Source organism: Mytilus galloprovincialis, chromosome 14, assembly GCF_965363235.1.
Source record: "Mytilus galloprovincialis chromosome 14, xbMytGall1.hap1.1, whole genome shotgun sequence".
Lineage (NCBI taxonomy): Eukaryota > Metazoa > Mollusca > Bivalvia > Mytilida > Mytilidae > Mytilus > Mytilus galloprovincialis.
Window position 1 is genome coordinate 41,448,385 of NC_134851.1, and position 27,373 is coordinate 41,475,757.

The 27,373-nt window shown below is 30.6% G+C and overlaps 2 protein-coding genes across 2 annotated transcripts in view; one reads left to right on the forward strand and one right to left on the reverse strand.

Annotated features, from left to right (window-relative positions):
- Positions 1-420: 420 nt before the first annotated feature.
- LOC143058939 (kinesin-like protein KIF9) lies at positions 421-26,165 on the reverse strand. The gene is made up of 20 exons (XM_076232415.1): positions 26,022-26,165; positions 20,444-20,603; positions 19,389-19,554; positions 18,738-18,891; positions 17,654-17,837; positions 14,927-15,010; positions 13,420-13,512; positions 12,710-12,922; positions 12,144-12,221; positions 11,093-11,161; positions 9,265-9,369; positions 7,216-7,271; positions 6,452-6,542; positions 5,760-5,938; positions 4,907-5,068; positions 4,144-4,352; positions 3,425-3,604; positions 2,986-3,110; positions 2,612-2,716; positions 421-1,971 (listed from the first exon to the last, which is right to left on the reverse strand). Exons 2-20 carry the CDS (start codon positions 20,588-20,590, stop codon positions 1,858-1,860), a joined length of 2,514 nt encoding a protein of 837 aa, XP_076088530.1. The 5' UTR covers positions 20,591-20,603; positions 26,022-26,165; the 3' UTR covers positions 421-1,857.
- The window catches only part of LOC143058937 (alsin-like), a 60,772-nt gene continuing 59,533 nt past the window's right edge, over positions 26,135-27,373 (forward strand). The window contains exon 1 of the mRNA XM_076232414.1: positions 26,135-26,193. The gene's annotated coding sequence lies outside the window, so the exon portion shown is untranslated. The remainder of the gene's footprint in view (positions 26,194-27,373) is intronic.

The window sequence follows — 27,373 nt, forward strand, 5'->3', positions numbered from 1 at the left end:
GAGAAACAACAATTTCTGTGCTCATTGTTTCTTTTGTCAAACAAGTTGTCTATAATAGTATTGAGAGTCGATATTTGTAAAGATAAAGAAGATGTAAATGATACCAAAGGTACACACTCATATGTTGAAGAGAAGCTGACAATGCCATGGCAAAATATAAAAGACAAAAAATAATAGAAAAGTACTAAGAAACACTAACCCCATCACAAATTGGGGGTTAATCTCAGGTTCTCTGGAATAAATAAATCCTTCTCCACTAGTGTAACCAATTGTGATGGTCATGGAAAGTTTAACTTCGGTGAAAATTCTCATTCTGTGATATCATAACCGAGGAGAATAGGACTATGTTAACAACAGTTGAAACATATCTGTTGTCAAAATAAACATAATTATTCTGTGGGCTGATATATAACAAAGTAAATATATTAATAATTTATTTATAAACTAAAATAGTTTTCTGGACATAAACCTCCATAAATTTATCACAACCACAAAATACTGTGTCCATCATCAACAAGAAATATACATACATGTATATAAAATAAATAAACATAATTTTACCTTGTTGTAAATAAGAAGTTTGTGAAATGATAGAATCTATATTTGTGATATTTTCAATTAATATACAGACCAACTTTGACATTTTTATCAATAATGTGCCAGCTTACAACATCAATAAGCATAGCTTACTAAAAAAAATACATCAGTATAACAGTTAAATCTCAGATCATCTGAGACCATAAGGACAGTCCACACTAGTTATAAAAATAATCAGATTAAAAGTAAATTAAAGCTGACTTCAGAGAAAAGAAAATATATATTTTTAAATTTCCACATTAGTTCAGATACAAGTTTCTTTTTTCAAATCAATTCTAAATCACGTTCACACAGAAAATTGAATAAAACAAGATAATCTTCAAAACTAAGAATGTTTTCTAAAATGAAAAAATAAATAAAAGCAGCTTATCACAGCCATATCTTTGAAATCTATGTCATTTTTTGGACTTTGAATTAATCTTGTGAAATGACTTTTCCCATAGCACTGTATTCCTTTCATGAAAATCTTGATTAATAAAAAAAAAATATTATTAAACATGCTCCTTATTCTTCCTTCCTGATAGGATATCAGCCAGAAATAAAAATTCTATAAATACCAGCCTGATGATTTAATACGCCAGACACATATACATATTAAATTTGGTTAAGAATAAAATTCTTATGGAAAATTTCTAAAAGTATAATTGTAAAATGAGTTATCCTATAAGCCATTAAAAATATGACCTTAAATGAAATAAAACAGTTACCTAATACAAACAGATTATCTTCCTTTCAGAAACCAAGAACATTACAACATCAATTTATACTACCATTTAAACTCAAGGCTTTCATTTTTTTTTTAAATATTAACAGAAATATTTATTTAATGTTGCAAAACTTTGTGCAACTAAATTCTATTGACATGAATGAATGTGATTTTTCTTATGTCACACATCAATACAAAATTTATATAAATACTGCAAAGCTATGTCAGAACCGTATATTTCAAAACAAAGTAACGCTTTTCTACACTTTTTTTGTAGCAGAAACTCCATTTTGAGATTAACTTTGTACAATAAATTTAAAATAATTCTTCTCCTTACATAAAACTTTGCAGTCATGTAAAACATTCATACATGTCTACATTTTGAAAAATTTGCACAATTTTTTTTGCATTTTGACATCTTTTCTTTCTTTTAGCAATGTTGGTAAAATCACTAGAAAGTATACATATAATGATATTTAAAATATGCAAATGATTGTTTTCAGCAGACGACACTATCAGTCTATCATCCAATCAAAAAGTCTGTTACATATTGTTCACTGACTAATTTGTAACATGTTTGGAGGACGATTCCTGATTGAAATTGTAGGTGTTCCTGGTGACCGTCTGTAAGATGGTTGTGGCTGCATCATGGCTGCTTCATATGTTTTCTGTAAAAATAAAAGGACATTTAGTTTCATTAATTAGGCAAGGTTGGATTTTGAATTATAACTGACAAAGTTTTTTTAAAAACAATCTTTTGTTAAATTCACAAAAATCTATCCAAACAAATTAGCAACACAGAACCCAGAAAACAACCATCTATTCATAAAAATTTAAACAAGAATAACTGTTAACAAGACACCATGACTGCTCCCAATATTACATTTCCAGGGTTCAGTAATATCAAACCTAACTTGACAAGTATTTTAAGCAGTTCACTTCATAATGTGTACCATATCCAAGTTGATGTGACTCAAATCTAGATTAAAAAAAAACTTTACTAAACTTATCAGAAAACAGATGGATGGATTGATGGATGGACTAATAGACAGCTTCTCTATTTTCTTAGACTGGGTATAAATACCAATACTTCTGTAGATTTTAACCTGATACAGATTGGATAAATGGATGGACTGACTCACCAACCACAAAAAGAAAAAATATACCTCTTCTACTGTCTAAGGCTTGGTATAAAAATTCAAACCATTTTCTGAACTTTTAATCTCGTATGGAAAGGATGGAAACGCTTTCAAACCAGGAAAAAATGTAGCCCATCTACTGTGTTAGAGTGATTATAGAAATACTTACCCTTCTCTGTGTTCTGTGTTGAGCATTAAAGAAGGCAGCTGAATCAGGATTGTTCATCAACAGTTCCATCTGTAATCTGTCAAACTTTTCTTGTTCATCTTCAGGCTGTAACATAAATACAAACACAAATTAACACTCAAGCAATGTTTTCCCTATTTGCAGTGGATAAAACTTTCATGGGTGCCAATTTTCATTAGATAGTTTTGTTTCCATAGAGGAAAACTTGCAATTCCTTTGATATTTAGTTTCCTGGTTCTGCTAAAGTCTGCTTTCATTCCTATAGAAAATTTGTAATTTGTTAAACATTTTAACTTATGAATCCCCTGTACCAATGAAATCCAAAACGTTAAAGGGAGGTAACAGTTTCAACTTACCACTGTGTTAGGATTAAAGGGAGGTAACACACCAGGTCTGATACCATGGCCAGCAGCCATACTTGTTGTTGTGGTGCCATCCTCTGTCTGGCTCAAAAAGCTTTCTGAATACCATTTGTCGAATTCTACAGTTGGAGGAAATAAAAAATAACATGTGTTACTATGAAATGCTGCATCGAAAAAAATAATATTATGAAAAAATGTGATTTTTTTTCTTTTCATCTTACAAACACATATCAAAAAGTTTTGAATTTACAGTATTGTTTTGTAAACAGATGCATTTTCTTGAAATGAAGTTGCTAAGTTGTTGACTTGAAGGCAATACATCTTAAAAGTAGTCAGACAAATTTAGTCATATTGACCTACTTAAGCTTGTAATAAATTTTTTAAGTAAAAAATAACAAAAATATCAAACTCCCAAATTCTAAAATGTACTTGCCTTGTATAAGTTTTTGCCTACAGTTGTCGACCAGTCGTTGGCAGTACTGAACCTTTGCTTTAAGATTTTTCAGGTTGTCATAATCTGTTTTATATTTAGATTTCAGTTCTTTCAATCTCTTTACTTCCATGAATTCTTCTTCACTTATAATTATATCTCCCTCTTCATTATATTGTGTGCCTATAAATAGAATTTTAGATATAATATAACTATAGTGTTTTTTTTTTCAAAATTTGTAAATGCTCCTAAATGATTTCTTACTATCTTAAAAGTAAAAAAACAAAAATATTGAGTTATTGAATTCAAAACAGAAAGTTCTAAGTCAAATGGCAATACCAAAAGTTCAAACACATCAAATGAATGGATAGTTACTTTCATATTTCTGACTTAGTGCAAGCATTTTGTTAATATGTAGAAAATCATGGTTGGTTAAACCTGGTTTTATAGCTAGCTTAACCTTTCATCTGTCTACTGTTAGAACAAAAGTAAAGTTTTTTTATACATTAAGAACTTATATTTAGAGTCACCTGGAAATTGACTCCTTGATATTTAAGTCATTAATGTGATTGTTTATATAAATAATTGTATTCCGATGTCCAACCATAGAGTTTAACACACTCAGGTGGAAATCTAGTTTAACACACTCTGGGGGTAATCTAGTTTAAGACAAAGAGCATCAATTCAACCAAAAATAATAAAAATGAAAAGAAAAAGCATACCATTAGATTCTCTCTCCTCTTTTAATTTTTCTAATTTCATTCTGCATTGATCTATCTCTATTTTGTTGTGATTTATTCCTCGTGCTAGGTCAGTATATGTTTTCTTATTTGATGCTAAAATGTCCTTATTTTCCACTAAGATTCTGTTCAACTCTGTTCCTTTCTCTGACTTGAATATGTCAAAAGCTGTAGTTCTACTTGGTGGTGTACTGAAATAAAAAATGAATCATGTAAATTAAATCATGTGATTATATGGTGGTGCACTGAAATAAAAAATACATCAATTGATTATGTTTTTTTTTCGTAGTGCATCAATTTCATATTAGAAATGAACTGATCATGTATGAACATTTTTTTTGTCAAGATATTCTTATTCATATTTTTTGAGTTTTTTTAAATAAATAATCTGCACTTTCAATTAGTCTACCCTTACTTTGTACTTGCCAATAGATGTAATCTCACAAAGAAACAGACTCTGGTATAATATTTTGCGATTTTTATTGAATAAGGTATACAAAATATTTTGTCAGTTATTATTTTGGCAAATTCCAAACTTTTATCAATACCTTTGCATTTTTAAATTGGCGGAATTTATTGTGGCAATTTTGTTCTATCATTGAAAAAAATTTACACCTACTGATGAACAGTCAAATTTAGCATGCTACAATGAATTCACCATTTCAAAATCTGAAGCATTCTGGGTAGTATTTGTTCAAATGTTGAGATTAAAGGTAACAGTTAGGCATGATAAACTATCTCTTACCTAGCCCTGGCTGTTCTGTCTGTTTTGGGACCTCCCAATGAACTTGCTGGTGTTGCAGCATCTTCCTCCCTGGTTCTGTCCACTGATGGGTGTGGTGACTTCACCTCCCTCTCTCCTTTAGCACTGTGTGAAGGACTACTAACACTCTTACCCCCAGTTGGACTGTAAAACAAAATTTACATAATTATAGACAAGAGTTCACAGGAATGAAAACATGTAAATGTTTTTTTTTAAATGGTTAATGATTAAAATATATTTCACAAATTGTGACTGTTTTCTGTCTATACTAGTGTTAAGTGATTCAGTTAAATGAAAAAAAACACCCAGAATACTGAAATTTAGTTGAGCAGGATGTTCAGATATGAATATTTGCCCCAGTCAAATTAAGGTACTATATTTGCTGTTTCAGAATCTAATGCATCCTAGGTAATATTTTCAAAAGTGTACACCAAAATGTCCTGATTGGTAAAAAATGTCATGAACAATGGAAATTTAACCAATGACATGGCATTATTTTTATTTTTGGGTACGAACAATGAAATTACCCATGATTTTTTAGATTCTGAAACGGCCAATTATGACATGTAAACAAAAAGTTTAAAAAGTGATCGAGTTAAAGAATTTCAAGGGTGGAGGATGAAACAGGAATTTTCCAGTTCATACAAACTGCAATATATCCTTCTATATAAGTGGTGATAAAAATAAAAATACAAATACAAATTACGAAATGGCTTTTTAACAATGATTTTTTTTCTTTTAAAATCTATTCTGTACAATATGCATGCACAAATTTCTAAATTTACATTACATTACACCTTTGCCAATCTGCTTTTTGTATGATAACTATACAAACCTTTTTGTATCTTGTCTGGATAATTTTCCTTTCTTTGTCTCTTTTTCCTTTTCTTTCCTCTTTAGTTGTACTACAGACGATGGGTCTGCTTTAGCTGATTTAGGAGCCATTCCTACTCCAAAGCCTACCCCATCGGTCTCTCCAACCAAAAGACCATCATCTGTGACTGGCAGACCAGACTATTGAAATAGATAAAAGCAACAGATATTATAGAGAAAAGCATTTCAACAAATAAGTACAAAGTCTCAGGTTATCAACTTATTTCTAAATATGCTAATGCAATACTGTAATTAAGTCATTTGATAAATTTAATATTTTTCACCAATTTTTTTTCCATATGAAAGAATTGCTGGGAGTTTATTTGAAATTTAATGGTACATGTAAGTTTGAAATTTTTCAAACCACAACAAAAATTACCTACAGATTAAAAATTAAAATGAAAGGATTGAGCAAAGGAGTAAACAAAATGGTGGCCTCCTCATAAAATTTATTTCATCTAGATCTGACATCATTCTTATTTGCTGTTTCAGAATCTGATGCATTAAATTCTGGGTAAAGATTTAAAAGCATACATTAAAAAACCATAATTTTCAATTTTTCAATTTTGGGTACAAACAATGAAATTACTCATAGTTCTTAAACAATGAGTTGTTCAGCATCTTTGGCAATAATATAAACCATACAAAACTAACCTGTTGAGCTGCTGCAATAGCTGCTGGGTCTGTTCTGTCAATTAATGTAAATTTCTGACGTAACCGTTCCTCAACATCTTTCTCCATTTGTCTGTTATAATATAAATAATTATGTTTAACAAAAGCTTTAAAGTAAAACTCCGATATAATGAGAACATCAACAAGAAAAACTTAGATCTATTTAGTTATAATTAAAGAGTTTTATACATGGAAGAAAAATGTACTCTTTAACAAAAGGTTAATTAGAAATCAAAGTTCTTATATTAACTGATTAAATTTTTTCAGTCACTTGATAAAAGAAACAAATTTGCTAAAATTTCTGTGTACATTTGACATTTTCCGTAAAAGATGATTTTTTAAAGATTATGATCGAAGATCACTAAATTCATATTTTCAAAGATTACAGTAAAATATCTTCTAGAGAGAGCTTTTTTTCATGCTTACATACAAAGGTGATATGTATTTCAAAAATTTATTAATTTTTAAAATACCACGAAACAGTAAAGCTGTTCATCACATAATTGCAGTTTTAACAGTTTAGTTTTAGTATAGAAAAAGATGTTTTTGATGTCTGTACATTTATGTCCTGGGAATATTGAAATAACTTCAGTTTATTTTTTATGTCACAACCAAATAGAACTGTAGCCAGTATATCATCAAACACATTCATTAAATGCAGTTTTGATTTATCAATGCTATATTAAACAAATTGTTTTAAACTAAAAAATTTGAAACTTTCTGGATTCAAATTTAACATAACTTACACATAAATATCTTTAAATGAATCAAACACTCCTTGCACCTGTCTTAAATTGATTATCTACAAAAGAAAATGAATTGAAATTAAACTTATGTTGTGAAATTCTAACTTTTAACTATGTCTTAACTTCATCAGTCCTAAAAAGTTAATAAAACATTTAAATAATAATGTATTATGAAACTTTGACTAGAATAAAATAAATGCACATAGACAGTAAAATACAATCCCATTATGGTAGTCTAACAGATGGTCCTCAAGTCTATAGTTATCACATATCAAAAATTTGTAAGGGTTCCGCGGAACCCAGTGTCTCGCCTATTTTTGCTGTAAATTGCAGACTCAACAACAATGAGGGAAAAAATCAATAAAAATATTCCTCTTGTTACATGTACTATTTTATGATTGCAAGAAAATCTAAGTCCATTTAAAAGTAAATTACAGAAAAAACTGAGTAATCTTTTTACAAACTTTACTTCTGGATACAATATTATGATCATAAATAAGCTTCTGTCCAAGTTTGGTACAAACCCAGGATAGTTTAAGAAAGTTATTAAAATTTTTAAAACTTTAACCACAGAGTGAATGTAATGGTTCCCTGGAGAAAAACTAAGTCCATTTAAAAGTAAAATATGGAAAAAATGGATTTATTTATTTACAAAATTTACTTCTGGATACTATCTTATGATCATAAACAAGCTTCTGTCCAAATTTGGTACAAACCCAGGATAGTTTAAGAAAGTTCTAAAAACTTTAACCACAGAGTGAATGTAATGTTTCTCCGCAGAAAAAACTAAGTCCATTTATAAGTAAAATATGGAAAAAATGGAATTTTATTTTTTCAAAATTTACTTCTAGATATTATCTTATGATCATAAACAAGCTTCTGTGCAAGTTTAGTACAAACCCAGGATAGTTTGAGAAAGTTATTAAAATTCTAAAAACTTTAACTACAGAGTGAATGTTTTGTTTCCTCGCAGAAAAAACTAAGTCCATTTATAGTAAAATACGGAAAAAATGGAATTTTATTTTTACAAAATTTACTTTTGGATACTACCTTATGATCATAAACAAGCTTCTGTCAAAGTTTGGTAGAAATCCAGTATAGTTTAAGAAAGTTATTAAAATTTCAAAAACTTTAACCACAGAGTGAATATTTGTTGACGCCGCCGACGACGCCGGAATGTAGGATCGCTTAGTCTCGCTTTTTCGACTAAAGTCGAAGGCTCGACAAAAATCCTTATACAGAAGACCGCCTTAAGGTGGTACCTAACACTACAGGGAGATAACTCTTTAAAGTCAGCTAAACGTTTTAATTACGTTGTGTTGTAAAAGGAATATTAAGATTCTCAATGATCAAAATTGGTGTTTGTCAAATTGCTATATAACCAGTGTAATTTTTCTGACAAAACGGTTGAAAATTTTTTAATATTTTTGTTAAAGGGTCAAAGTAAATACTTTGACAAAATTTTATGAAAATTAAACGAGCCAAATTAATTTTTGTGAAAGTGTTGGGTACCACCTTAACAACAATCCATTTCAGTGTTGAATCTTAAATTCTGCCAAAAAGTTGTTACAGGTTCCCTGGTCTTGAAATAGGACTCTTTGGGTAATTAGGCACATAACTTTCTAAATAATTTCAAGAACAATGAAAAAAAATCTATTTTTCATAATATTAATGTCCTTCATCTTTTTTTAAAATGAGTTGCATTAAAACTTTTTAGGTAATTAACGAATTAATTTCATGTTACTCTGTCACCTCTTTGAAGGAATATTTTATTCATTTCAAAATATTTTTTTCTTTTTTCCACACAAAAAGGCAATTCTTAATGTGATCAACAAAACATTTATGTCTCTCTTGCTTTTGTTGATTTCAGTGCTATTAATACCCAAACAGAATATAGGATTTCTTTGTCTTCCCTTCATGGCTTTCTTCTTCAAAAATCATGTCGAAATAGCTTCTACTTCTGAATCTCAAACACAAACACAGAAAACAATATTTTTTAAAGGCAACATATATTTACATATTTAAAAAGCATAAAGAGAAAAAACTCACGTCTATTTCATCTAAATGTCCTTCCAAATATCTTCTAACTTGTTGTCTGATTTCATATCTCTGCTGTTCTGATAAAGAATCATAAGTAATGTGGCTTCTGTTTGTCTAAAAAATAGATTAATTATACATTATTCATGTTTCAGAATTCCATAAAGTATTCATTAATTATTATTTCAATTATTTGTGATTAAATTACTCAGAATATGGTACAAGATCTCTACCTTATCATAAAAAAAAACGTATTTTTCTGAAAACCTGCAAATTCAGAATTTGTGCATACTTTTATTTGTATCATGTTAAATAATGAAAAAATTTAAAAGATTAATTACTGCAACAACAATTTCTGAAAATCTATTGCAATGTTATTTTTCATTTTTCATGAAACATATCCTGTTGGAAGTTTTTATAATAAAAAAAAATTGTAAAACTTTCTTATTTATACTTTTGTGCTGGCAAGTGTTAATTAATAGGAATGAATTCATTTTTAAGTTTTAACCTGAAAAATGATTAATATAGTTTCACAAATTGTGTTTGCAATACAAAAAACTTAAACCTGTTACTTATTCAGGAAAATATGTGAATCAAAATAAAATTCATGTGACTGACTGACTGAACAATAATCATGCAGAATGACATTTCAAAACATTTCTTATTTAAATGCCAAATACAATAATGTGGTCAATTTGTATGTCAAGCTGGAAACAAAACATGCTAATTGCAAAGGTGCATGACTGTTGCCGAAAAGAGAAAACAGAAAAAGCAATGGCTTATTTTTGACAGAAAAAAATATAATTTGACTGACGACTGAATTAAGTTAGGTCTATTTTCCAACTATGCACAAGTAAAACACAGAACAGTTGGTTTTTTTTATTGTTCAAAGCCCTATTTGAAAATAAATGGAAAATATGTCAATAATGTTTTAAAGGGACATAACTAAGAACTGTAAATGTGACACCTCTCAAATTCAAGTTGGTCTGAGGCTTGTGACAGCAGGGGCATATAAAAATATTAATCAGGAATAGAAATTAGACTCTGCACCTCACAACTTAAATGATGGTTCCTCTATCAGTAATTTTAATACTATCCAATGTCAACTAAATATACAATCAAGTAAATTGCAAGTCGGGGACCAGGGACAGATCTATCCATTTTAAAAAGGGGGGTTCCCAACCCAGGATAAGGGGGGGTTTCCAACTATATGTCCCCATTCAAATGCATTGATCAGCCAAAAAAAGGGGGGTTCCAACCTCCGGAACCCCCCCTCTGGATCCACCACTGGGGACCAATGTCAAGTCCACAAGTGATCATATAAATTGTGATTCGATTCAAGCATGGATGTATGAACAGTACAAGACATATACTTGCATCATTTGCATGCATTGTTGTATTTTATTGACAACAAAAAATATACACATCTAAAAAAAACATTAAAGTGATTTTCTTCAATGATATTGACATTTTCATGTGATACATTTTTTTTTACATCATAGTGAACTCTTACTCTCTCATCATCTGCAAGTGTATTCTAAAAATCAAATTATGATTTAATTTCTTATTTTTCTTTTATGTACCAAGTGTTTTATTATGTAAATATCTCTATATCAATTAATTACAACTAAGTTTTGGTGGCACATTAAAACCCTACAGATCAAATAATTCTAAATGGTTTTCAAACAATTCTAGATATTTTAACAGAAACTTTTCAAGAAGAACTTGAGGAAATCAAAACAAAATATCCAGAAAAAATCTTTAAAATCATAAGAAAAAAAGTCAAGTATCAAAAGCACGGTACTTAATATGTAGTTCTAGCACCCTAGTGTCTACTTACCAAAGTATCATGCATGGCTAACTCATGTTTTAAATGCTGGATTTCTTTTTCTAACCTTTTGCATTGTACCTGAAAACATATATTTTGTAAATGTAAAGTTATTTTACATTGTATTACTACTCTTTGTATTACATGTGTTGAAATAGGGCAATATGATAAATTCTCATAAAAAATGAAACTATTCAATGGTGAGTTCAAATTTCCAAAAAAAATTCTCAAATTGACTTAAAAAAACAATAAAACATTTTGATAACTAAGTATTTTTATAACTGAGGAAAAGATTGCCTCAGCTGTACATGTATGTGTTTGAAAAAATCCTTTCAGAATTTTGGTTCTTGATGCTCTTCAACCTCATATTTTTTTTGGCCTTTTTAATTGGTTATCAAAGGTACCAGGATTATAATTAAGTACGCCAGACGCGCGTTTCGTCTACATAAGACTCATCAGTGACACTCATATCAAAATATTTATAAAGCCAAACAATTACAAAGTTGAAGAGCATTGAGGATCCAAAATTCCAAAAAGTTGTGCCAAATACGGCTAAGGAAATCTATGCCTGGAATAAGAAAATCCTTAGTTTTTCGAAAAATTTAAACTTTTGTTAACAGGAAATTTATAAAAAAAAAAAATGACCACATTATTGATATTCATGTCAACACCGAAGTGGTGACTACTGGGCTGGTGATACCCTCGGGGACGACAAACTTTTCGATTCCAGCATCTCTAATGAGTGTTTTGTAGACAATTATGCATACCTGTGTCTGGCATAACAAATTTTATCTTGTATCAATGATGAGTGTATCTTGTTAGAAGAAAGAAAATGGAGAAGAGCAATATAACAAGAAATATAAGAACATTATTTGGATGGAGAGTTGTCTCATTGGCACTCATACCACATCTTCCTATATCTAATTACATTTTAAGATAAATCTGTTCCTTCTATACAAAAATATTAGTTTATGTGTAAACTCCCTTAAAATGAATATACACCAAAGTTGATGCCAAAATATTTTATTTAAAGTATAAAAAATTCCTTTAAAAATCCACTTACCACAGGATCTATAATTTCATTCATAGATGGTTCACTAGCAACACACATCATTCTGGTTGCAAAACGCAATGTTGATACCTGAAAAATGATTAAATATTAACTTTTGTTTAATTTTCCGTTTCTGGATTTAGTGGCCATCCTGTTTGTAGCTGTTCTGTGAGCTTCTTTTATTATGTGATTTAATTTAACTTTAAGTTATGTATGTCTATTATTTTGGTTGTCCTGTCCAGTATTTAGTGTATTCTTAAATCCTTTCAAAGTTTTATTCTTTGAAGAAGACAATTTTAACTATAAATTATATTGTTTTTAAATTGAAAGAATATCTAAACTACACCACCTGACACTTGTTTTTAGCATGTGTAATGTGTAGAAACTTGATAAATTAAAAGAAGTTTTGTATGACCATGTCAAATCAAAATCCATAAATGATGATGCATGATGAGAGTCTTCAGGCCCTCACGATATAAAAAAGTTGATCATGGGAAAGGATGTAATTTTCAGGTTATAATCAAGAGGATTCATAAAAGATAAATGTATTGTTTAGTTTCCTTTAGCAAGCAACTTACTGATTCTTCTAACTGTTGTTTTTCTCCCCATATGTTAGCTATCAGGAGTGTATTACAATTTCCACCAATTGAATCTTTGAGACAATGTGTTAATTTGGACTGACGGAAAGGAATATGTTCTCTACGCCTATCTGCCAATGCTACAATGACTTGTTCCAAAAATGTCAATGATTTATTAATGTACATTGCCTCTTGTTGTGTTTTCCCATCAGACTGAAAAATAAAAATTATTTATTAACATGTAAAAAATATAATAACAAAAATTTAAGAAAACTTCTTATTCTTTCTTTCATTTTATAAATATTTAAAACTTTTCATTTTTTTTTTTAAAGTTCGGTAAATAAAGGTCCTTTTGTTTGCAACTATTTCAAGAGAAAATATACATAAAACTATTTCAAATGTAACTCTTGGTAAATAAAATTAAACATTTAGTATGGAGCAATTTTATAATAGAATTTCATTTTTTATTTTTCATTTTTTATCTTTTATACGTTAGTACTGATTTTATCAGCTGGAATATCAGACTGACTGTTCCAGAATCCTTGCTGATAAAGTATTTAAAAATGGCATTTTCTATCATACATGTCTAAGACCACAGTATTATACAATAAATCTCAAAAAATTATAATTAACTGCTTAGCATTCATTTCTAATAAATCACATAATTAATTTTGATAAAATCAATATTAAAGGGAGATAATTCAACAAACCTTGGTTTTACTCAATCTTTCAGATCCAGCCAAATCAACAAAATTCAATTTAGAAACTGTATATCTAGCATTAGACTGCACTCTTGATCTTGTCTGTAAATAAAAGTTAAACATCCATAAAATAAAAACAATTCCAAATTTCTGCTATATAAACAAACTACAATGATAAGAAAAGTATGCCTGAATGTTGAATATTTATTTCTGTATTCTTTAATGTTATATAGGCATTTTATATTTACCCATATTCTTTGTTTTATCACATTATTCTCCATTTTTTATAAACAAATCCAGTCCCTCAGAAAAGCAGCTCATCAAAGACAGTAATATATTAAAAGGCATCAAGTTCATTCATTTGTTATACCTTTATGTTAAAAATAATCAAATTATATCCAATAGAGTCAGTCATATAGATATCATATTTAAAGCCTGTATAAAAACAGATAGATAGATATTGAATTTTTACACCTTAGTCTAAGACATTAGATCTAGATAGTGTATTAATGCAACATCAACAATGTTCAGCTCAGCTTAGAAAATGGAACAAGACATTGATGTGCACAAAGTTTTTCAGAATTGTTTCATCTAAAGAGTTATTTGTTTCTTTCCTATTGTAAAACTGAAACAAAATGCTAGTAATGTTATTGATATGCAGGCTAGACGATGTGATTAGATTCACAAAATTTTACGACTAAAGTTGATTTTGGTATATTGATACGTTTATAACTCAACAGTCCTATGATATTTTAATATTCAGGCCAGTCTTTAATCATAAAAAGTAGTTAGCTACATAGTAGCCTTCAAAGATTAATATATAGGCGTATCATGCGCTTAGCAGTTGCTATATATTATGGTATACAATTGTCCGTCGTAATGAAGATATGGAATAACACAACTATCATACTTCTTATCTAAACACTTTATGAAGTATCAATTTTACAGGTCGCTTACAATTTTTTCTTTATCACTTTTATATAATTGATAATAAAGTTGACAGATTTCTAAGATAATTACTTAATGATGCTTAACATGAGTTTTTTATGATCAATATTGATGTTTGATTCAATTTAAAATAAAATTTGTAAACCAAGCCAAAAGAAGGGGAAATCACTCTACACACATAATTTTATTTCTTTCAACTGTTTCTGCATAAAAGATAAATCAGAATTTATACTTTTCCATGCATTTTCACAAATTTCAAATGATTTACACCAGAAAAACATGAAAAACGAGAAAGATTTCTGAAATAATTTTAACATGATAAGTTCTTAGTAAAGCTGAATGCTACAATATCCCAAATTTAGATTACAAATTATATAAAAAGGACCTGAAATAATTTTCTGCTACAAGGATTTCGACAAACAGCTCAGAATGAAGCATATCAAGACTTTGTTCAAACGTAACCTGGAGATCCCCTCCTATCAAAAGTAGCTGCATCATGACATTGAAAAGATACCAACAGTTTTTAAGGTATCTAAAAAAGGGTGGAGTGGATTAAAACATATCTTACCTCAATATACAGAGTAAATATACAGTGAGACCTAGAGGACTGTGCATTCAGTGAATGGGCTGCAATAGCTCTGTTAGTTTCTCCCTGAAAACATAGTAAAGTTAAATTATTTCTGCTCCTCTAGCAATACTAAATGTAGACAAATTAACTCATAAAAAATCCAAATATTGAAAAGAACATAACAAGCAAACTACACATTAATTCATGAATGTGCATGAGTTTCAATATTTGGATTCTTTCACTAGTCAATGCTTTTTTTATCACATTGACCATAGAATTTTTAATTGAAATTTTAAAGTATAAAATATATTGCATTTAGGAACTACATCTTTTTTTAAGACATTAATATTCTATATTTGTTTTTCAGGCACATCTGAGAAGTCAAATTAATAGATTTATTTCACATGAGAAATTATAGCTTTTATTCACACTAGGAAATCATCCTATCCATTAATTTCAACTAAAAAATCATTTTCATTTTTTTTAACTTCTTGGTAATATACATGCATGATACTGAATGTAAATAAAAGATATACTTTTTTCTAAGATGCTCAACAAATAATTAAGGGCATACGATACAGTTACAGGGGAGGTAATGACGTTGCTAACGTAAAATGTTATTTTCGCAACGTCAAACTATGACATATCGGGAAAAGATGCATTTTTCGACTATTTTTTATCATTCAAACTGATTTAATTTGAAAACGAGTGCATGGACCCCTATTTTTTAAAACGACATTTTGTTTCATTTTGCAGGGAGATTATATGTGGACCAAATTTTATAAAACTGTAAATAGAGGAATTTTTTAATTTTGATAAATATACAGCAAAAAAATACGATTTTTTCTTAATTCATGACCATTTGATAAATATGAGTTATTTCTGAATAAAAAATGCATAATTTTTTAGGATACTTATAAAATACAAAAATTAAAAATTATCTAACAAAAAACAATTTGTATTTAGGCCACACCAATTTAATTTCTTGTTCTACGGAATTTTTGGACTCCAAAATTTGGGGCGAGCGAGCGATTTGAAAATTTTAATAAAAAATATTTAATTTGCAAATTTTTGAGGCGAAGCTTTAAAAGTAAAGGCGAGGGATTATAATTTTTTTTTGTAAACATAAAATAGTAGGTTTTGACAATATTAAAGCTTGATTTATCACTTGTACTTTGACATTTCTTTAATTTCTGAAGTATTTTTTCCCTGTTCACCAAGAAATAATTAAATCTGGTCTATGTATGTGTGACTGACAATGAGACAATTCTCCATCCAAGTCATAATCATGCAGTTTGGGGACAACCCCTTAATGTTATAAATATCCCTTTAACATGTTTTATGAGGGATCAATATAAGTTATAATATATATTTGTTAGTACAAAAGGGCTCATATTTTCTCAAAGAACTACATATCTATCTGGTATTAAATGGTCAAAACATGTCCAAGAATTTTGTAATATTCCTGGACTTTAACCATGTTAACACATTTACTTTAACAGTTTAATATTATTCAAAATAAATGGACCCCTCTATTAGAAAAAGTTGTTTAAAATATAATGGAACTCTCCTCTTTTTGAGTACAAAATTCTAAGTTTTCAAAGGTTTTGTATAGAAGAACTTTACAAATCCTTGGTATTTCTATTTTCTTTTCTACATCAGTAAAATGACCCCTTGTCTGAGGTAGGGTTGTTCTCAACCTGATAATAACAAACACAAGTCAAAGTACGGCCTTTTACACAGGGCTTTGATACAGACCAAACAGCAGGCTATAAAGGACCCCAAAATTATTAGCGTACACAATTCGAACAGGAAAACCAACGATCTAATTTATATATCCGAACGGGAAAATACCAATGAACAACATCAACAAACGATAACTGCTGAACGACAGGCCCCTCAATCAATCAGGACATGTGCATAAACATGCAGCGGCTATGGATAGTTTTGTTTCGCCAGCATACAATATAATTGCAGTTGAAGGCAAATCCTTCAGAAGTTCTTTGTACTAATATTCTAACAACGAACATTTTTTGATAGGGAATATTTATAAGTAAGGGGGAAAGTAACCAATTTTTAGTTCTTTACAGGTATTTCCTCTGAACAAACATTACAAATTTATATCGGAGCACTCCCGCTTTGGATAAATAGGTTTCATGATGCTGAAACAAATATTCTCACAGATATTTACAAAGTGTGGTGGGGTGCTTTTATGTTTAAAATCGTTATATACAGGTTAGACTGTGATTTTAAAAAACAAATGTTGATATCTTTTTATAATATTTACAAAAAAACGGTGTGGGAAATGGACATGATTACATTTCCGGATGCGGGAAGCGGGAATATAAAAAAAATAAAAAAATTCTGTTTAGAAAAAAATAGGTGCAGGCGGGTCCGTCGAACAAGGAATCAGATTGGTGTGGCCTTATCTTTTAAAACAAAAAAGTTCTGGCTTTCTTTCGAAAGAGAAAATACGGCCGCAAATCCGAATTTTGAGCAAATATACAAAATTTCGACCTCATTTAACTCAAAAAGTAGCACATGAAGGTATATTTTTTATTACATATTTGATTTAAGCAGGCAAAAACTAGCCTATATGGAAATTTTCATCAAACTGTAAATACAGAATCAAAACTGTATCATATGCCCTTAAGTATTAATGTACAAACAAATCATCTACAAAATATGGATAGAAATGAAAGTATACTTTTTAGGATAGATATTAACCTCAAACAAGTAATTGAGAGCCTCTTCTTCATTCTGCGTGAGATGACAAGACAATCCTTTAACATAGACTCCATATTGATTTTCAGCTACTGTCATTGACCCACCATTTTCCTGATTAATGGCTTCTGGCAGTGTTGCTAACAAATCTACCATAGACTCATTGTAGATTTCCAAGTATGAAACTCTGTAAAAACAAAAGGCAAAAATCTTGAAAAGTGAATGTGGTGGTTAAAATATGAGCTGCTATTAAGTTACTAAGGAACATTTGCATATCTATGGCTGGTTTACATTTATAGTTTAACAATATTCTTTTTCATTTCCCCTTATAAACCATTAGACCACTGTAGATATTTTACAAAGCTTTTTTCATCTTGGTGTATACAACGAAGAAACTAGGCAAAAATAATCAACATACTAAAAATTTTACGGATGAACATCAAATTTTTGCGAGTATTCCATTAGAGTATTATCAGTATTCTTATATCAAGATACACATAGTTATTTTTGATCTTTGTGTATACAACAAAAAAGTTCGGCAAAAATATTCAACATTCTAGAAATTTTACAGTTGGACATCACATTTTGTGAGTATCGATTCAATATGAAAGGAGATCTTCTTAAATATCAAGATACCCATATACATACATTCAATAACTAATATTACAAACACTTTTATACTGGAACAATATTAACCATATACAGTGAAACCTGTTTAAACCGAACCTCATTGGGACTTAGGATTTTGTTCGGTTTTGGCCGATGTTCGGTTTCATCAGGTTCACAACCCACATAATTTGATATGACGTTGCTTACAAACATGTTTGGTTTATCCAGGTTTTTCGGTTTATACAGGATTCGGTTTAGTCAGGTTTCACTGTATATTAATAATATGGCAATGGATGTTCTGTCTTATTGTCACTTACTCTCATCTGAAATAGTTCTTTATGATAGCTATGGTTTTGGTTTGAAACCTCATGTTTTTTCTTCCCCATGATAAAATTTCAAAAAGAATTAACCATTTTGATAAAATTTGGTTAAAGATATAAAGCTCAGCTCTAAATATTATGTTTTTTTGAGAGCATACCTGACAGTGATAGAATATTCAGGTCTTTCCTCTATCTCCCTGAACAGCTGTGATATGGACCTGGGCAGAATTCCTCTCTGTTTATAGCTTTCAGTAGCACCAGTTATTGTAAATGTTTTTCCAGCTCCTGTCTGTCCATAACACATCATTGTTCCTGAAAAATTAAATATATTTAGTTGAAGTTCTATATATAAGGTTTTTTTTTAAGTAGGGTTTGTGCACTGGAATATCTTATCTTTTTTTTGCATTAGTTATAATTGTGCACTCAATGATACTTAGTTATTAGAAGAACAGCAATAATAATAATCCTGTTTAGTGTTACTTGTATACATGTTATGATGTACATTGTACAAAGATTCATATTTCTCTTAATTTCATCTTCCCCAAAACTCAAATAAATTGACTTAAAGTTTCAGCGTAAAAGAAAAGGATGGTACTAAGGGATGTGGAATCAAATGATTAGGAGTCAATTTCACAAAAATAGCTTTTTTTGTGAAACCTGCTCCAGTTAGAATAAGAAAACTTTCAGAATCTAGATTTATGTAAATGTTCTATCAAATTTCTTTCAGTCCAATTAAGCCACTTTTAAACTGTTTCAAATATTCATTCAAATTAGAAGAGCATCAGATTCAATGAATTTAAAATACTTACCATTGTAACCATCCAGAGCAGAAGTTACAATATCTGCAGCCACTGTGTCAAAGACATGGTCCTGGCTAGCATTATGAAAGATACCATCCAGTCTAAAGGACCAGTCTAGAATCTGGTTATTAACAACTCCCTTCGCAGACTCTTTCTTCTGGTGTACATTTACACTCTGTTAAACAGAAAGTTATTTTGAAATCAACAAGAGGATATGAAAATAAATTTTAGTAAAAACAGACATTGATTTACAAAAATCGAACCAGTGTTGATAGTTATATGTCGATTAAAAATTCATAAGGGTTCAACAGAACCCAGTGCCTCGCCTTCTTTTGCTGTTAATCACAGGCTCAACAAAAATGAGGAAAAAAATCAATAAAATTATTCCTGTTGATACTACCTTTTGATCGTAAAAAGCTTCTGTCCAAGTTTGGTAAAAATCCAAGATAGTTTATGAATCTAATAAATGTTTTAAAAACCTTAACTGCAGACTGTATGTAATGTTAACTGGAAGAAAAACTAAGTCCATTTATAAGTAAAATACAGATACGCAGGTACAAAATTTTAACAAAATTTCCTTCTAGATACTAGCTTTTGATCATAAAAAAGCTTCTGTCCAAGTTTGGTAAAAATCCAAAATGGTATGGGAAAAGAGTGAATATTTGTGGACCCCCGCAGCTGACGACGTTGACGGAATGTAGGATCGCTATGTCTCGCTTTTTCGACTAAAGTCGAAGGCTCGACAAAAATGTGGCCAAAATAATGACAGAAAGAATATGCAGTAAATAAGAAAATTTATCATTTCTATATTTTGCATAAAAGCTTTTTTTTTACATGTTTGTAAGAATTGTATAACTTTATATGTTTATTTTTTTTTTAAACCTAAGAAAACTGATATATCATCATTGCCCATGTAAACTTTAACCCAGCTTTTAATAATTCACAAAAAAATTACCATTTAACCAAATTCATGCATGCATGTTGATCTGTACATGTATAGGATTGATTCTAAAGAGTTTTAAGACTAATTTAGACATCAGTTTTTCAAGACTGGTCTATCTTACCTTTCCATCAGGGACTAGTTCTATATGTTCTGTATCAAAATTAGCGGTTGGTCTTACTCTACACCATACTTTAACACGTTGGTTCTTACTCGGTTTCTTTTCCGGTCTGCTGTAGGTGCTCAAACCTGAGGTCCCTCGACTATACATCCTGTCAACGTATCTAGAAAAAGAGTTTATTTGCAATGTATATAAACTTTTAGCCATACATTGTAATTATTTAAAAGACTTTTTAAGCAATACACAACAAAGGTCAAGATCAAATGGATTAATTGTTAAATGCCACTCTCTCCAATATTGACTTTTTCACTGTTTATTGTGACTTGTCAGTTTTTGGAGGAAGTCAGCTAGAGAAGGTGCTCTCTAAGACTTGTTGGAAGACCAGGACCTTCAAAAGTCAGTTCTACAATATTTTCCATGTCATGGCTTTTAAAGCCTATTATGAGGCCACACTTAAAAATATTTTGGTTTGCCCAAACCCTAACCAAACATTGAGACAGTGGGTAGGTAGAAAGGTATATTTTTTTTTTGGCAAAGAGAAATTAAAGTATCAGATGTCTATTAGTCTTCATGCCTATTTGAATGAAAAAAAATATTTGAACACCAGGTCAATAAAGATTTTGAGTAGGCAGCTGCTTTCTGGGAAGGTAGGGTTAGGGCCAACAAACCCATTCTTTTTATGGCCTGAACTTATAGCTTTTTTACAGAAAAACACAAGTATCATTGCTAGCATCCTCTTTTTACCTAGGCTAACTTTGTGTCTGATATAGCTAGGGTTTCTGCTGGCGGTCGCCATTTTCGCAATTTGCGAAAAAATAATAATTGTGGCGATTAAAATTCGTCATTGGCGAAATTATTTGGCGAAAGAAATATATATACGATTTATTTTCAGCCACCTTGTTTATTTACATTTTTTCGGGTTTCTCGGATTTTACCTGATCAGACAATATACATGGAATTCACCTTGAACTCGTTTAGATTTTGACAGAAAATCAATAATCAGCTGATTGCATTGTGTGATATCGACAACAAAGGACTAATTAATAAAGGTGTTAATTGTATTGTTGACATTATATTATGGTTAAACATGTTAAATGGCCGTTTTTTGAACGAAGGTGGAAGACAATTTAACGATGGCGCAAGACAATTTTACGATGGGGTGAGTCATTTGACGATGGCGCAAGACATTTGAACGATGGCGGAGCGCGATCGTTAAACAGGCCATGGAGATCCCTGATGGCGTCCGTCATATGTCACAAGAGTATCATTTATTAACTTCTTTGCGACGCACATGTTCGAAGCAAAGTTTTGACGTCTCCTCTCCTTATAATGATAGTCCAGAAAAGAAAACTGTTAATATGACGAAAATTTATTAAAAGCAAGAAATATCTCTGATTTAAAACTTTATCCTTTGACTTTGATATCGATAACTGATTTTAAAGAGTACTTAAAAGTCGTTTGTGTGTTACGACATGTTTCAAGCATAGTGTTACGCCTCAACTTTTTCATTTACGATGGCCTAGACTTAAAGAAAACTGTCGTTATGAAGATATCTTAGCAAAAGATTGGGAACAACCCCTCGAAAGGGAGTAACCTTCAATGTACAGTACGCCCAGAGAGTATGTAATCGCGAACTCTAATCACCGATTTCCGAGTGTAGCAGTGTGACACCGCGAATCACGGATTATACTCCCAATTTCCTCCAAAGATTCTCTCCCAACACCGCGTGGCTGTTTATTGGTTTATTGCCCATCGGATGTACTGAAAATTAATGACGCGTGACAACATCATCGGATTAGCCAGATTTATTACCTTTGTACATTTAATCTATCTTGATTGCACCTGTGTGCTTTAAAATACGTTATTTAAATGTCCTTTCATTGTCAGATAAAAGTGTGACATTTTTATTTAAAATAAGATAATTATTCTTGTATGTATATGCCCATGTCATTGGCATATGACATGCAACGTACAAACGTATAAAAATACGAATAAAACACTTATTTTGTATTTTCATTATAGTCCGATCAGGTCATAATTTTTGTTTTTTTCAACAAAGACGATTTTACCACAATTAGAACCTTTTATGACCTACTCAGTGAGCAATATTCGGTTCATTAATAGTTCAATATTATATAATTAATATCAACTGGCTTAAAACAAAATGATGTTTTTTACGGTAATATGTCCAATCTAAATTAAACCCAAGAGTTAATTTATCGGATCAACAAGTGAACTCTGTTACTTTCAATTTATTTTGAAATGTAAAATATTATGTTTCACTACCTCGGTAGATTACCGACTTGAAATATTTGAATTTAACAAAGAAACTGTAAAGTGACAAATCGTTTTGTTTGCAATGTGGCAGCTCTATATTCATAAATACTGAGATACATTCGCCGCCATGCACAACACAATAATCACAACCTTTGGCTTTAAATATTTAATTATATGGAGAAAAAAAATCATGTGTTTTTTGTCCGTTATGATCTGTTATTGATCTTTAATTATTTAAAATAAAATTGGATTGGCGCAATCCGTATTTAACTTCTCGTTATAAGTCCTCGGCGAAATATAAAAAGAAGTATTTCAACAATTATAAAATATAATATTTAAATGAAATTATATCGTGTTCTACAAGAAAGAAATATGTAAAAAAAAATGTGGATCGGATTTTTACGATCGACAAATTTTCACAGAGGATCTCTACCAACGCCCATCAGGAACTGAACGACATGCATCCTGTTTTCATCTACCATTAATATAGTGTTGACTATGGACGTATAAATAATGTCCGGTTTTATTTCCTCTGTTGACTGAGAAACGTAAAAATAAAAGGATGATGTTGGTTAATTCAGAAAAGGAATACAATTTAGAATCCGGTTAATCAATTGTAAAAGTACCTTCTAGAGCCTCAATCTTAACGCACACAAATTTATGTCAATCATTACAAAGCAAGTTTAAACCTTAAATGAATTTTCCCACGGTTATCCAGAAAGGTCACCTGAGTTTACTGTTACATGATACTTTTTCCCGCCAAATAAAAATCTCGTGGACAAAATTGATGTCACTATTTTTAGCATTCAATGTTGTGAGCAAAGTCAAGTTCAGATTCAACTACGCACTGTTGATCACTGAGATGCGTAACGTCTTCCCACGGCAATTAATTGCTTTAAAAATATTTAAAGATCACTGTTCTAAATACAACACAAAAGTTTACATTCATTGTGCGTAAATGAATATTATGCAACGACGAGTTGATGCAGCTATAGAAGTATTCCTGTTGTAGCCGACATGTATTATTTATCCTAAAGTAATGCTAACAAATCGTGAAGAGAAAATGCCGTAGACTTATTAAGCATAAGGAATGGTGAAAAGTATTTTCTTTTTTTCTTGCATATACAAGTTTTAAGACACGTAATTTTCTTTCTTTCTCACATTTTATACCTTCAGCGTTAATTTCCGTTTATTTTCACGCAAGTATGTCTCTTTTCGTAAGTTATATAAATTACCGATAAAAAAAAACCGAGGTCATAATCAAGTATAGATTTTTTTTTTATAAAACTTTAATGCAATTGAAAGCATTAACAACAACCTTTTGCTTTTTAAAACTTTTATTTTGTAATCGTAAAATGGAAATGGCGTAGACTTATTGGCATAACAGATAGTGAATAATATTTTCTTTTTTACTTGTATAAAAAAACTTTGAGACTTGTCACTTTTCTTTAAACTACCCTAATTTATTCAGCGTTAGTCTCCGTTTATTGTTACACAATATTATCTCTTTTAGTAAATTAAATATTTATTTACTGATAAAAAACGGAAGTCAAAATCAAATATAGTTGTTTTTAAAAATTGATTTAAATGTACAGAGTAATTAAAAGAATTAACAACAACGTTTTGATTTTGATTTTAATCTTTCATTTGTTCCAAGCAATCAGATATAAACTGATAATCAATAGACAGGAAATACAATTGTTTAATTACATTAGAAATCTCGCATACCTTGACTGTCGCGTGCCGGCATAGATCAGAAGGATTAGGGCAATTAATTACCTGGTGTGACACCGCGTCACTCCAGACTGGGAGAGATGTCGCTAATACAATAAACAAAAGGTAACGGATTTACGCGGAAGTCGGAGGGAATACTCCCAAATTTCTCCGAGAATTTAGGGAGTGATGTCGGAGTTTCCTGGTGTCATACCAGGAAAAAACTCGGTGTATGGAGTTTGGGATGGCTTTCGCGAAAATTGTACTGTATACCTACACCTTAAATGAGGGATCAATTCCAAGTGATAAAAGCATTTTTTCTTCTTGTAAAAACCACTTCATAGACCAAAAGGGCACCTATTTTTCTTTTGAAGAAATTTACCCAAAGAACTGTATACATCTTTCTTGTATAATATATTGGTCAAAACATGTCCAAGAATTTTGTTATATTATGGGACTGATATCTACATTATTATCAAAAGTAAGTGGCCCCCAGGCCCTCTATTAGAAAAGTTGTTCAAAATACATATATAAAGAATTTTCACCCTTTTAAAAAAAGTTCCGTTTTTTTAATAGTAAAAGTTAGAAAGTTTATTCATTACAATTTAACTGTAACAATGTAGACTCTAAGATAAGTTTGAGAGAATAATCATAGACAACGATGGGGCAAACTCATTTATTAAGGGGGGAATTAAACGAATAATTACACCTTATGTAAGAATCCGGGGTTTTGATTGGTTAATAGCCAGTGTATTTTTCACCAATTTACTGTTATCAAATGAATATCGTTCATTTTTAACGCTGCCGGGGTATTTGCTAAAAGGATATGCCTTTTTTACCCTCTCTGCTGTGGTATTTGCCAAAAAATACTCTATCCGACTGGACGCTTGTAACGTCACGATCATCAATGCGTTTTAGTACATTAACATTCGGTGTAATTAAACAGATATATCATGTTATTGAGGGGTATTTGCAAAAAATACCAGTCTTGAGAATGAATTTCTGTCGCCTTAAATTACGGCTCGTGAAATTTAACATTCTCTCGACTGGTATTTTTTCGCAAATACCCCTCCTTAACATGATATATCTGTTCAAAATATAATGTTACTTGGCGAAAAAATTAACAAAGTGGCGAAAAATATATTGTTTTGGCGTCAAATGAGGTGGCGAAAAAAACAATTGACCCAGTGGAAACCGTGGATAGAGCCAAGATCAACCATCACCATGTGTCTTCACGACTTCAAGTTTTTATTCAAGTAATCAAGACATTAATTTTTTATTCAAGTAATTATCAAGACATGAATGTGTGGCGGACAACCAATTAAGAACTATAACCCAACACATTTATTTCTCATCTCAGTGTCACTAGCCCCTTCTTATGACAAAAACAAATGAAATGGAAAAGAAACAGAAGTAGTGACTTCTGAGTTTTGCTAATTTTCATAAATTACACAAATGAACTTATCAAAATTTCCTCCCCCTTAATTTTAACTGGTTACTTATCTTCAAATTCAGGGACATTAGTCCCTAAATTGGGTGATTTTTTTGTGTAATCAAAAGTTTGTTAATATATTCGGCTTAAGAGACTTACCTGTTATTTCATAAATGTAGTTTTAAACGGTGATTATAAATTTGCCCCACACTTTGTTGACAGGTTGTTAGGAACTTAGCGCATGCGCAGAAAGGAAGCTCTCGCAATTTCTCGCGTGAGTTCAAACCAAAACAACAAATGGTTGATGTCCCTTGAATTTCAGATCCTGAAGGTATTACATGTACAAATTCATCCAAAAGAGATATGTTTATGCTATGACAATAGAGCAATAGATAGATATGTTTGTTTTCTAAAAAGAATTTTTAATATGAAAATCATGACAGTTATGGAAATTTTCGAAGTTCACGCACTTTCACTTTACTGACTTTTACTCTTAATTTAGTCTTTGAAACGATTGAACAAGTTCATGGGTTCATGTTGATATTTGTTTGCAGTTTGGGCTTTTCTTATGCGTTAGTTGTAACCAAGATCCTTTCTCTTTTGAGATGTCTGGAAATTTATTATGAGGGTGGTAAGGGAGCTACCATTTGATTTTTATGGGGGGGGCTAGGATGAAAAATTGTGTCCTGCCTTTTTTTTAATTTGTAATCTCTGTCCTGCCTTTTTATTTTTCAGTCTATTCGGTCCTGCCTTTTTTTTCTTAGCTTATCCTGACTTTTTTACAAGAATTGTCATCCTGCCTTTTTTTTTTGCCAAGTTACTCATCCTGCCTTTTTTTTTTACTCAAAATCCTGCCCTGCCTTTTTTTTCAAATTTCATCCTAGCCCCCCCCCCCCCCCCCCCCCCCCTAAAAATCAAATGGTGGCTCCCTAAAGGGTTATTTTCCTGCAACATGTTTTGCCTATATGTTATGTGCAGCCGTGAAAAATGTTTGTTTTTCAAGTGTTTCGTGAAATTGGTAAAAAGATCAATGTACAAGATATTTTTAATTATTCGTTCATTGTGAAATGGCAATTTTCTTTCACATTTTTCTGTGCAGGTACCCACCATATACAACCCTCTATTATCGTCGTTTCATATGTTTTCGTATGTCGTATGTTTTTGTATCATCCATATTTCATCGGTTTCGATTTCACACGCGTATGTTGTGGCGGGTTATTCGGTTTCTATATTTGGAACAACAACAACACTATAATTTGACATCTTTAGAACATATTCAAAGTCGTTTTAAAAGACGCTAGAACAAATTTAATAAAACTGACCAGATTAGCCATTTTTATTCAATGCCAAAAATATGGCACACTAGAATAGTTGTTTAGCAATATTCTGAGGAGTTACCAGAAGTATAGCTATATCGTCTGCCTGCCCGACATCAGATCTTCAAGACATGTGACTTTCATGTGTTTTTTTGGTCATTTTTATTACAAACAAGCGCGTTAAAATTATCATGG